Source organism: Palaemon carinicauda, chromosome 1, assembly GCF_036898095.1.
Source record: "Palaemon carinicauda isolate YSFRI2023 chromosome 1, ASM3689809v2, whole genome shotgun sequence".
Lineage (NCBI taxonomy): Eukaryota > Metazoa > Arthropoda > Malacostraca > Decapoda > Palaemonidae > Palaemon > Palaemon carinicauda.
In genome coordinates, this window is record NC_090725.1 from 73,480,028 (window position 1) to 73,492,562 (window position 12,535).

The 12,535-nt window shown below is 34.3% G+C and overlaps 1 protein-coding gene across 2 annotated transcripts in view; it reads right to left on the reverse strand.

Annotated features, from left to right (window-relative positions):
* Window positions 1-2,114: 2,114 nt before the first annotated feature.
* The window catches only part of LOC137648968 (nicotinamide phosphoribosyltransferase-like), a 151,437-nt gene continuing 141,016 nt past the window's right edge, over window positions 2,115-12,535 (reverse strand). Inside the window, exons 13-14 of one of the 2 annotated variants that reach the window (XM_068382143.1) lie at window positions 8,575-8,708; window positions 2,115-2,778 (exon numbers count right to left, since the gene is read on the reverse strand). In XM_068382143.1, coding sequence (XP_068238244.1) covers window positions 8,577-8,708 — 132 coding nt within the window. In that variant the 3' untranslated portion in view covers window positions 2,115-2,778; window positions 8,575-8,576. The remainder of the gene's footprint in view (window positions 2,779-8,574; window positions 8,709-12,535) is intronic. The other variant, XM_068382144.1, reaches the window with a different exon arrangement.

Sequence of the window (12,535 nt, forward strand, 5' to 3'; positions counted from 1 at the left end):
ATTCATAAAAATATCCACAAATTTCTAAGTGTGAAAATTTCTAATACTGTAACCCTTTTACCCCCAAAGGACGTACTGGTACGTTTCACAAAACTCATCCCTTTACCCCCATGGACGTACCTGTACGTCCTTGCAAAAAAATGCTATAAAAATTATTTTTTTCATAATTTTTATAAAAAATTCAGGCATTTTCCAAGAGAATGAGACCAACCTGACCTCTCTATGACAAAAATTAAGGCTGTTAGAGCAATTTAAAAAATATATACTGCAAAATGTGCTGGGAAAAAAATAACCCCCTGGGGGTTAAGGGTTGGAAATTTCCAAATAGCCTGGGGGTAAAAGGGATAAAATAGGCATATGAAAATCCTAACCTATCTGATATCACTACGGCAATTTTGAACATGAACCAATCTTATATAAGATGAAAAATAATCACTGAATCAGACTTTTAATTTTTTTTGTCACACTGTATTTATAAATTCATCCAATTTGTACAGAGTACCAGAGAGAGGAAATGAACTTATATTATCATATTAATAGTATATCAAAACAATCTAAGTGAAGGAGATATTTGCATATTTTTGGAAATTCTATAAGAAAAAATCACTCCATAAATATAAAATCCATTTCTAACATGCAATTTTAAGTACAAAACATTTGGAAATCTATTTCAAGTAACGTTCCACTGAAGTACATAGTCACAACCTTATGCAACACTTAAGAGAATAAAAGTAAGGGATAAGATTGTTCCCTTTTTCATACTAAATAAAGAATATTTAATCTAGTAGCATCCCACTGCTATTTGTTTCAGCAAATATAGAATAAAAAACAAATATAAAACTACTGTGCTATAGCATTTAAAATATAACCTAACCGATACTTGGCTATCATTTGAAATTAGGTTTAATTTTTTTTTTTGTTCACAACCTAAAAATTCATTTCTGGGGCGGCCTGTGACGGCCGGTGAGAAAGGTCCTTCCTTATACCTTTTCTAATATAAATCTTCCAAATATACTAGAGAAAGATAAAAGCATGGAATGCAGAGGTTACAACCCTCGCGCGAACACCTTGTAGGTGTCGTGTATTAAACAAAGGCGTGTGAAAAACCACTATTCACAGGTTGTCTTCCATTTAGATAATCCCTTCATCAATGGGGAGGGCCGTGACAGGCCCTAGAGAACATAGTTGAACTACCCCAACGACACCTACCACGCGCGCCCTCTAGGACATCCTTCTGTTTTGGACTTGCAAACAAGTTGAGTTTTTTGGGCACAGTGTTTTTTCGAAGAGTTTCTCGTTATTTCAACATGACTGACGTTGCTCACCGGGCGTCACAGGCCTCTTCCCAGAAATAGATTTTTCCTTCGTCAAAATCCCGTAATATTCTATAGCCAGATTCCAAAATGGCATAATTATATGAAATATCATTTATAGAAATGCACCACAAATCTAATTAACATTGATTCCAAATTTCATGACCATATCTATATCCTGTATAAATATATCTAATTAGCCATTTGATACTTCAAATAATAATTTAATATAAATATTTACATTGTTCATCAATTAAAAAAAATTATTTAATAAAATATGATTTAACTCATAATCTTCTTGATTGATAAATCATCATTATAATTGTTTTATGAAACATCACATAAAACCTATCTTCAATGATTCATAGCCTCACAGATGAAAAAAAAAGGCTTTCATATTTATTATCTATATACATAATGACATGCAATGAAAAAATTATCAATAAAAAGTAATAAATTTCAAAGGATTTTCATCCTGAAAAAATAAGATATAATAAGCATACTATATAGGGTATATAAAAATTCTTCACGAACTGTTAATTCATTAATCTGCAAATTTGATGGACTTAAAAGAACATTTAAAAAACTAATCAAATTTGATTGACTTCGGCCCTGTCCACACTACCGGGCAGTCCCCGACAGGCAAACAGTGATACCAGGCCACAATAGTTAGTGAAAATGAGGGTTGATGACATCAGAAGCAGGAAAACTAAAGGCAGGGATCTGGCAACACTTTATGCCAGATCCCTGTCTGTGGTTTTCCCGCTTCTGATGTAATTAACCCTCAATCTTACTAACTATTGTGGTCTGGTATCACTGTTTGCCCGTCGGGGACTGCCCGGTAGTGTGGACAGGGCCTTAAACATAACTGAATCAAAGACTGCTACGAGATGAATATTCTAAAACAAAGTATTTAGAGGCGCAGTCAATCACTGATGGGTAATCATTTGGATCCAGATATGCCTATTTGAGAATCATAGTGAGTCACCTCAGAATCATGTAACTAATGCTGTAAGGGCCATCATTAGGAAAGCTTTAACAAGTATTTCCAGTAGTTAAGAGTCATTTCTGTTCATCAGCCATGCCAGCTTCTTTTCACGTATTTCTTACTTTACGGTACAAATTCAGTTCGCCTCTTTTACAGCAGTGAATAAATAGGATAAATTAACAAATAAAGCTTACACTAAGGTAGGCCACTCTCTCTCTCCTTCCTTGTCTCCCTCCACATGTCTCTTGGGATCCCAATAATAAGGCTTCCTCTTTTACTTTTATATTTCAATTAAATGCATCTTAAGAGGCACCTTCCTGAATTTCTTTTGAGGGACCCACTTGCTATGGATCAACAGTATGTTCATGTTGAAGATGAGTCTCTGATAGTGTTATGGATCCAAATACTTAGCCACAGTAAGCTGTCTGATGCAGTTTTAAAACATAGTCTGTCTGGGATGGGCAATCTCACTTTTATCTGTAAAGAATTCATGAAGAAGTATAAAGGATGTTACTTATATATATATGAACAACTGGAAATTTACATCCTTATAGCTTTAAGAATATAAAATTTATAGTTCTTTAAAAATCATGTTCATCTAACTTATGTACCATATTTACTTTCATCTTTACTTATCAAATAATTATGAAAAAAAGAGACATGGAGTGTTAGATGCAAGTGACATGAATGATTAAGAATTCCTCGTGTTTATATATAAAACATTATTTGGTCCAAAGTTCAGGTCTGCATTCCTCTAGTATTTCCTTGTCTGCTTTTCATCTTATGTGTATGAATATTGGACAATGAATATAATTATAATTTTTTACTTCTTTCTTTCTTTCGTACACCTTACATTTAAATTATACATATTATTATTATTATTATTATTATTACTAGTCAAGCTAAAAGCGTAGTTGGGAAAGAAGGATGCCATAAGCCCAAGGGTTCCAACAGGAAAAAATAGTACGACTAAGCAAAGGAAATAATGAAATAAGTATATATAAATATCTACACAAATACATGCACACACACACACACACACACATATATATATATATATATATATATATATATATATATATATATATATATATATATATATATATAACTTTAATCAGTATCCAATATTCATCTGCAAAATAGGAAAAGCAGAGAAGTAAATGCTGATATATACCCATTGAACATCACATACACACACACACACACACACATATATATATATATATATATATATATATATATATATATATATGCACTGTATATTTATGGTATAGAGTTATGAATAAATGACTACTGTACAAGCATAGAAATTTTAAATAGTTTATGAGCAATTTTTCCCATAACAAAATTAACACATCTTGATGCATTCCACAAATCCATAAATACACACAAACATTCCATTTTGAAGATTTGTGATAGATATTCATTGAATTGTTTACAAGCCCTAACACCAGAAATGAATATAAATCAATAATTCACACTATAAAAAAAAAGTGATATTGACAAATTAACCTGCACTTTTCCATTGAGGAGAGTTGTAGCTGGTGTGAGGGAAACAAGAGAGAAGGAGGTGGTAGTTGTTACCGTTTAGAAGGAGTTCTCTCTCTTGAATGACATTCACTATAATATATTGAATCACTTTATTCATACTTTATGGACAATTGATAATGGTTTTTTTTACACTCTTACACTCAGTTTTGATAAAGAACCTATCTAGAAACAAGTGCCTTTGCCTGTTCTTCAAACTACCATGAAAAGTGCCTTTGCCTGTTCTTCAAACTACCGTGAAAATGAGGTAAATATCTAATGAACACAGCGTGAACACTGCATATGTGGTGTATGGGCACTGCATAATTGATTTTTTGCTAGTCTCATTGGTACTTGTCCACCAAAAATGTGCTTAAAGACCAACAAAATGCTCGTAAACCAATATAACTTTTTATGCTCGTACTGTATACAAATTTGCTCGTATTAAAAGTTATTCATAAACCCAGGTACTACTGTGTGTATATATACGTTTATATATATATATATATATATATATATATATATATATATATATATATATATATATATATATATATATATAAAATCTACCTAGCTGCTGATTTCACTGTGTAATATTGAACTATTGAATTCATGGCATTATAAAAAATATGTGCTAAAAATTCACTTAAATGCAGATCTTGAAATAGATGCAAAGGGCAAAATTTTTATGCAACACATTTGATTTTGTGTAGCAAGGAGTTTATCTACAAGTCAGCAAACCCAAAATGTATTTCAGCACTACATCAAGCAATTGTTGCTTATCTTTTAGATATACAACATAAGAATATGGTAAACAAGTGGCAACACCTAAACTGGTTTCATAATTGCATGCTGTGTGCAATTCAAAATGGTATTATAAAAGTAATTTTACATTTAGTTTTTTTCTCTACATCATTTATGATGAGTCAGCGTAAACTACAGTCCATTTCTTTTAGCGAGGCAGATTTGCACCGACTCGCAGCGGTGCCCTTATAATTCAGAAAAGTTTCCTGATCGCTGATTGGTTGGACAAGATAATTCTAACCAATCAGCGATCAGGAAATTTTTCCGAGCTAAAAGGGCACCCCTGCGAGTCGGTGCAAAACTGCCTCGCTAAAAGAAATGGACTATAGTTATGCTGTTCAGTTATGTCCCTTCACTGCATTTTATCAATAACAGCACAGCCTTCCATCATCATCCATTTCACTAATTGTGCCTCTTGCAGAATAATCAATTCTCTTTTCTGCATAACCGGTAAATTATCATTATGTACATTATACACAGCAATTACTTTTGTTTGTAGTACAATGGTAATGTATGAGAGAGAGAGAGAGAGAGAGAGAGAGAGAGAGAGAGAGAGAGAGAGAGAGAGAGAGAGAGAGAGAGAGAGAGAGAGCAGAAAAATAATACGTACAGTGATGACGATCCTCTTCGTTGTATAATAGGCAAGTTGATCCTATGTACACTGATCAGTAGGCTATAATGTATGTACGGCAATTACTTTTTTTGTAATACAGTAATATGAGAGAGAGAGAGAGAGAGAGAGAGAGAGAGAGAGAGAGAGAGAGAGAGAGAGAGATTTCTTTAAGGAAAATAATACAAAAATTAATTTGGCTATCAGCATTAATGACGAATCTACTGTATGTATAGTATGCGTACGGTATCAAGTGGAATTTTCAACTCATGCCCCTTCACCTCGTCAACATCACTGGATAACGACTACGATACGCAGGAAGAAGTCCATAGCAGCATAACTGGTAAGTGTACAGTGCAGAATTCCATTAATGTTTTGTTTTGCTTAGTGGTAGGGGGTATTGTTGTAGTAACTGCAATGTTTATAGTACCTTTATTATGCTTTTGATCACTTTAAATTGAGCACAGTAGCCTACATCATACACTTGACAGAGAAAAAGTAACAGTGAACGAGTTAGGGTAACAAAGTGTACTATGTGAAACCATCAGGTAAGTAGTCCTACTGGGTGTAAACATTGATTTTTTTTTATTTACGGAATTCACAGGTGTCTCCCTTACTCAATCACCACAAATGTTGAGATGAAGCTGCACTAAACTCTACGAGATCACTTCCTCTAATCAGTATACATAGAAAGGGGAACAGCTATTATCCTGCATATGATATAAAACTCATCCTAGGAAAGACAAAAAAAAAAAAAAAAAAAAAAAAAAAACTTCATAATCCTGTACTAAAATAACCATAAAACACAAACCTAAATACTGTATACCCAAAATGAAGTATAATAGCAAGATTGAAAAGGTTGACCATAGTGTCACGTTGATGAAAGTAGTCTGAGATCATGAAATTAGGTGGAGTTATGAATCACAGTACAAGTTTGATCTTATACTATCCCACAATGAGTGGATCCCCATCAAGACTTACATGTTGTATATATTAGCAATGTGACCTACTGGTGACTTTCATAAAAAAAACAGTCATACAGCCATCCAAAATTTTTTTGAAACAAGTTTAAAATCTTTCACACACAAGCATTAAGTCTAAACAGTAACAATGTTAGCATGACTTGGTGAATGAGGCTAACAGCATAGAGGATTTCAGTTTTTGTAAGTGACGGTGAAAAGAACAAGGGTAATGTGTAAAGAAAAAAGGGCATTTATTAATTCCTCCTGAGAGGAACTGCTGTTTTCCAAGGAAAATCAGTATCATTATTGAATGAAATATATCTAACAGCACCACATAATAAGTATTACCATGAAAGGAGAGATACCAAGTAAATCAAGTCACATATAAAACTACTTGAAAATTTATATCATTGGAAGAAAATTTATTTAACAAAAGCAATGCATAAATATTCTTAACCCTCATTTAATGTATACAAACTTATTAAGTGGATAAATTAAAAACAATGAGAATCCAGACATTTTCTTTTAACCCTTTTACCCCCAAAAGACGTACTGGTACGTTTCACAAAACTCATCCCTTTACCCCCATGGACGTACCGGTACGTCCTTGCAAAAAAATGCTATAAATTTTGTTTTTTTTTCATATTTTTGATAATTTTTTGAAAAAATTCAGGCATTTTCCAAGAGAATGAGACCAACCTGACCTCTCTATGACAAAAATTAAGGTTTTTAGAGCAATTTAAAAAAAAATATACTGCAAAATGTGCTGGGGAAAAAATAACCCCTTGGGGGTTAAGGGTTGGAAATTTCCAAAGAGCCTGGGGGTAAAAGGGTTAAGGATTTGTTTCTCCAGCCATTGCATTGCTAGTTACCTACATATCTACAAGTATTGATCTATGGTACTTCTCTACCATTAAAATTACTTCAGGTGGCAAACAAAATAGACTTTAGTGTATTGAAGCACATAGTACTAGTGATTGAAACTCTGAACTCATTAATTTGTGATTATCCTACACCTGTTCGTCAACCTCAGGTAATTATATTGTGCAATTTGAACTATAGTCCATTTCTTTTAGCGATGCATATTTGCACCGACTCGCAGCGGTGCCCATTTAGCTCGGAAGTTTCCCGATCGCTGATTGGTTAGAATTATCTCGTCCAACCAATCAGCAATCCGGAAACTTTTCCGAGCTAAAAGGGCACCGCTGTGAGTCGGTGCTAATCTGCATCGTTAAAAGAAATGGACTATAGTGAAATAATGACTACAGTATTACAATGAATTATTTCAACAAGACCAATTAGTCTTAATTATAGACACATTTAGTAAATGACTAAAAATATTACAGTACTTCAAAGAAGTACACAATTGGATTTTAAGTTATCTAAACATAAATACTATATAATTCAATATCTTTTTACAGATAAAAATCTTAAATGTCGTTCTAGCAAAAGTATACAATTTCTTCTTACCAAATGCTTAATGTTCTTACTTTGATCAATATTTGCACGTAAGGAGAAAAAAATTACCAATGGTAGCTTTGAATAACAAAATGATGACTTAAAACATTAATGGTAGGGATATTTAGGGATGATAATATTGCAGGTTGTAGTTTTGAAAAACTATGTGAAAAAAATAATAGCATCTCAACTTTTGGCAGCAAATGACTTTTAACCTCCTGACTACTATGAAAAAATAATAAAAAATGTTCTATAAACTATTGAGTTGTACTTATGCTTTTAACCCTTTTACCCCCAAAAGGATGTACTGGTACGTTTCACAAAAGCCATCCCTCTACCCCCATGGACGTACTGGTACGTCCTCGCAAAAAAATGCTATAAAAAATTTTTTATTCATATTTTTGATAATTTTTTGAGAAAATTCATGCATTTTCCAAGAGAATGAGACCAACCTGACCTCTCTATGACAAAAATTAAGGCTGTTAGAGCAATTTAAAAAAAAATATACTGCAAAATGTGCTGGGAAAAAAATAACCCCAAGGGGGTTAAGGGTTGGAAATTTCCAAATAGCCTGGGGGTAAAAGGGTTAACACTATAAAAAATCTTATCATATAAAGGGAATGTTAATATATGTCGATGAATTCTGAGGATTTTTGAATGTACAATCTCGCCAAAGCTACAGAGCCAAGACTAAAGTTCTATCATGAAGTTTTGTACAGTCTTAACCAAAGGGTGTGGGACGGGGTACTCTAAGCTCTTTGCTACCTGAGACGGAGTTCCACAAGAATGTCTCATTAAGACCTTAATACTGTATTCCAACAAAGGTTTGTGATTCAGTTTCCCATAAAATAAAAGATTCATCTTCTTAGGTTTAAATGAAAATCATTGAAAATTAATTGATAACCAAAATACCTTTAACTATTTTCTTCAGATAGGAACTTCATGATATCAATATCATTGATGTTCAACTCTGCTTTTTCTCGTATCTCCTCCAATGTGTACTCCTTTAGTAACTCCCCGTTCTCAAACACTGTTACCAGCATGTCCTGAAATTGTAAACAGAATGTAACAGGGTAAATCTTAAAACGATAACTTTTTTACACTATGATAATGTTGCACAATGCATTATATATACAACACAGCAACAGAATAGGACACCATCTTTCTAATGTTTTTAGTCTCTTTAGTCAGTCATTGGCAATGTACAAAGCTGTAAGCATGGTAGTGCTTGTAACCAACTATTAGAACACTATATGTATATAATGTATATATACTGTATATAAAACAATTATTCCTTAAACATATATATATACTATTTACATGAAGTCACAATTCATGGGTGTTCATTAATCCTAAAAATTCCTCCATCAAATACTGTATAAGAAAACCAAAGGTGTCGCCAAGAATTTTGTAAAAGGAGACACTTTTGTGGAAGATGAACCAGGAAAGAGTATTGAGCCACTGGAGCTTCGGGAGGTACCCCCAATATTTAAAAACTTTTTATGTCAATTTTAGAGGAATTTTTATGCACATGAAATGTATATTTTTGACATAGCCAAGAACCAGTAATAACTGCTTCATCTAGTGGAATAATAATAATAATAGTTTTTGGTCATCATCCTTTCTTTAATCAACTAAACTAGTCTTCCCTGGCCTTTCCGCTGAACTAACAGCATGTTTCCTTTTACGCTTCAGACTTTTAACTTCATCGGCAACTCTTGAACTATTTTTTTTTTTCATGAGGTACCATGAGTAAAACGCTATCTTTACAACAGTTATTCAAGTTACAGTATTGTACCCGATGCGATGTCTTCCAGCCCAGAACTATATCAGATGCCTATGGTAATCACAAAGCATGTTATCTATCACCATATCAAGATAACAGGGCCCAAAGTGTTTGCAAGATTCAGACATTAGGCACCAGACTGTTTGGCAGCTGCTTGACACTTACCGAAATGGAAGACATGAGTCTATGTCAAAAGGTCTAAAGACCATGGTCGTCGCCTGTGCACATCATCCTGAAGAAGCATGGATCCTTATACCTTTGAGGGGATTATAGGCATCTTAACATGCAGACGGAACCAGACCACCACTACCCTCTCCCCATCATCGCCGACATCACCACCTATCTTAACGGTGCTAAAGTATTTTCGACCCTCAACCTCCTTAAGGGGTATTTTGAGATGCCCATGAACCCAGAAGACTACCATCATATAATTTCAATTACTCCTGCATTGGCCTACATAATGCAAATATCCCACTTCAATAACCCATGAATGGCATCTTAGGGGACCTCCCCTTCTGCATATGTTATGTAGATGACATACTGTACAGTACTACTATCCTCCCCCTCCAAAGAGGACCACCTACGTTACCTACGCATCATCTTCACCCACCTGCAGTAGAACTGCCTTGTAATCAGGTATACCAAGTGTACAGTACTTTTCGTACCAAGGAAGCAGCTTATTTGGGTCATAACGTCACTCCTGATGGCGTTCAGCCCTCCCTGAGAAGGAATCTGCAGTAAAGAAGTTCTCCGTACCCTCGATGTGAAAGCACAGCAGGAGTTCTTGTTAATGGTGAATTACTATCAAAGGTTCATGGCACCCATCACCGTCGCTCTAGCTCCACTCTACGACTACCTCAAGGGCAACCCAACAAACCTGAAGTGGGCCCCCTTTCAGGAGGCAGCCTTCTCCGACAAAGAAAACCCTATAAAGATCCACTGCTCTTACTTTTCCCATGCAAACTGCACTCCTACTCTCCTACTCTATAACAAACTTTGTGAAGCAACAAAGAGTTAATTTGTTAGAGAGATAGATAAAGGTAAGAAATTAGAGGTAGCAAAAGGTAGCCTAGAGAGAGAGAGAGAGAGAGAGAGAGAGAGAGAGAGAGAGAGAGAGAGAGAGAGAGAGAGAGAGAGAGAGAGAGAGAGAGAGAGAGAGAGTAATGATAGTTTTGAATGTACTAAACAAGAAAATGTGATAGGTTATAACACATTGGCGCTTATGTAATATTACCTGTATAGATGTTTTGAATAAATTAAGAAATTGTGTAAACAATACAGTACTTTGTTACTGTATTCGTACAGTACACGTATATTCTTGAGAGCGGCAGCTAGACATTGGATGATCTGATCACAGCTAAAAGTTAAAACAAAAATAAGTCAGCAATACTCGATTTATAAGACATTTCCGAAATTTAAAACAAAAGTACAGGGTTTTCTTAAAACACAATTAGCTATCTAAATAGTAGCAATTTTCTAGAATAAAGTGATGTTTCCTAATAAATAGTGGTTTGCTGACGAAATCGGATGCCGTATTTTAAGCTACGATTGAAATGGATTTATAATAGGTATAATTTTTTGGTTTCATATTTAATTGACACTTTTTAAGAAAACCTATTTAGGTTTTTTAATCTACAGTATATGTAAGTATTGTAAAACATCGAGAGAGAGAGAGAGAGAGAGAGAGAGAGAGAGAGAGAGAGAGAGAGAGAGAGAGAGAGAGAGAGAGAGAGAGAGAATCAGCTGTTGTAATCGAATGCCATGTTTTTGTTTCTTGTACCACTTGAAGCGAGGAATTGATCACCACAACTAACAATAGCCATGTTGATTTAATCCTTAAACTCAGGTTGTAATATGTGAACTAAGATTTTATTTCTTACACACACACACACACATTCACCTCAAATCAATCTCTCTCTCTCTCTCTCTCTCTCTCTCTCTCTCTCTCTCTCTCTCTCTCTCTCTCTCTCTCTCTCTCTCTCTCTCTCTCTCACACACACAGCGAGAGGTTTTATAATTATATCGTGTACTATACAAAACAAATCTTTGTAAAGCAAATCTATACTGATTAAAATATAACAAAATATTGCCGACTCGTTACCGAAATTTAGGCTATTCACTGCTGATAAACGAACCCAGCCTACTCGTGAAAATCTTGAACACCCACAGGGAAAAATAATTTTTTTGATATACTATATTAAACAAAAATAATGCTTTGATATACCATCATTAACATTGCTATTAAAGTTATTGAAACGTTAAAGATAAATATGGACAAGAACGTAACCAAAATTCTGTTTACATTTTGCCAGCTGGACTCGCATAGTTAAAGTTGATTTCTTTGTTGATATGTAATTTTTCCTTAAATAGACTATTTATTATGAAATTATGTTAATGAAATGTAAGGTAAATATCGTTTGGTAACATTTATTATCAAACACCGAATGTTGTTGTACACTGCTAAACCTTATCATCCTTTTGTATTTCCTGGAAACTTAGGAAAATTGAGATAGTTCTTCAATATTCTAATTGTTGGGGAGTCATGATAATGTCCTTGTGGCCGTCTAGCTTATAGTTATAAAATTATAATCTAAGCAATCATTTTAATTCTGTCAGCAAAGAGCAACATTTTGAACTATAGTCAAAGGTAAATATCATCCCGACTTCCAGGGATTGGGACCTTCTTCAATATGATTCTCACAACTTATGAATAAGAAACCCGAAAGACCTTTAATCACTATAAAGGAAGATTGGTTCTCTAGGGGAACAATAAGTATCAAAACTAAGGTTTACATAGTTGGCTGTAGTGCTGACACAATGAATTGACAACAATAACAAGTGTAGAATAGCTGCATAGCTAGCTACTGGGTTCTCCTGGTCAAGAAAATGGTAAAGCCTAATAGTTAAAATGGTAATGTTTCCTCCTACAAGCAGCAGCGGTGTCAAGAAAATATCATCCCTCAAAGCAAGACATGAAAGCATCTAGAGGACAAGTTTAGTAATTGAAGCAGAGGGAGAGTGCATTTGTATGTCACTTTGAAGTTTCCAGCCCCATGATTGCATGAGAAACTGCTTGATATTCAGCAG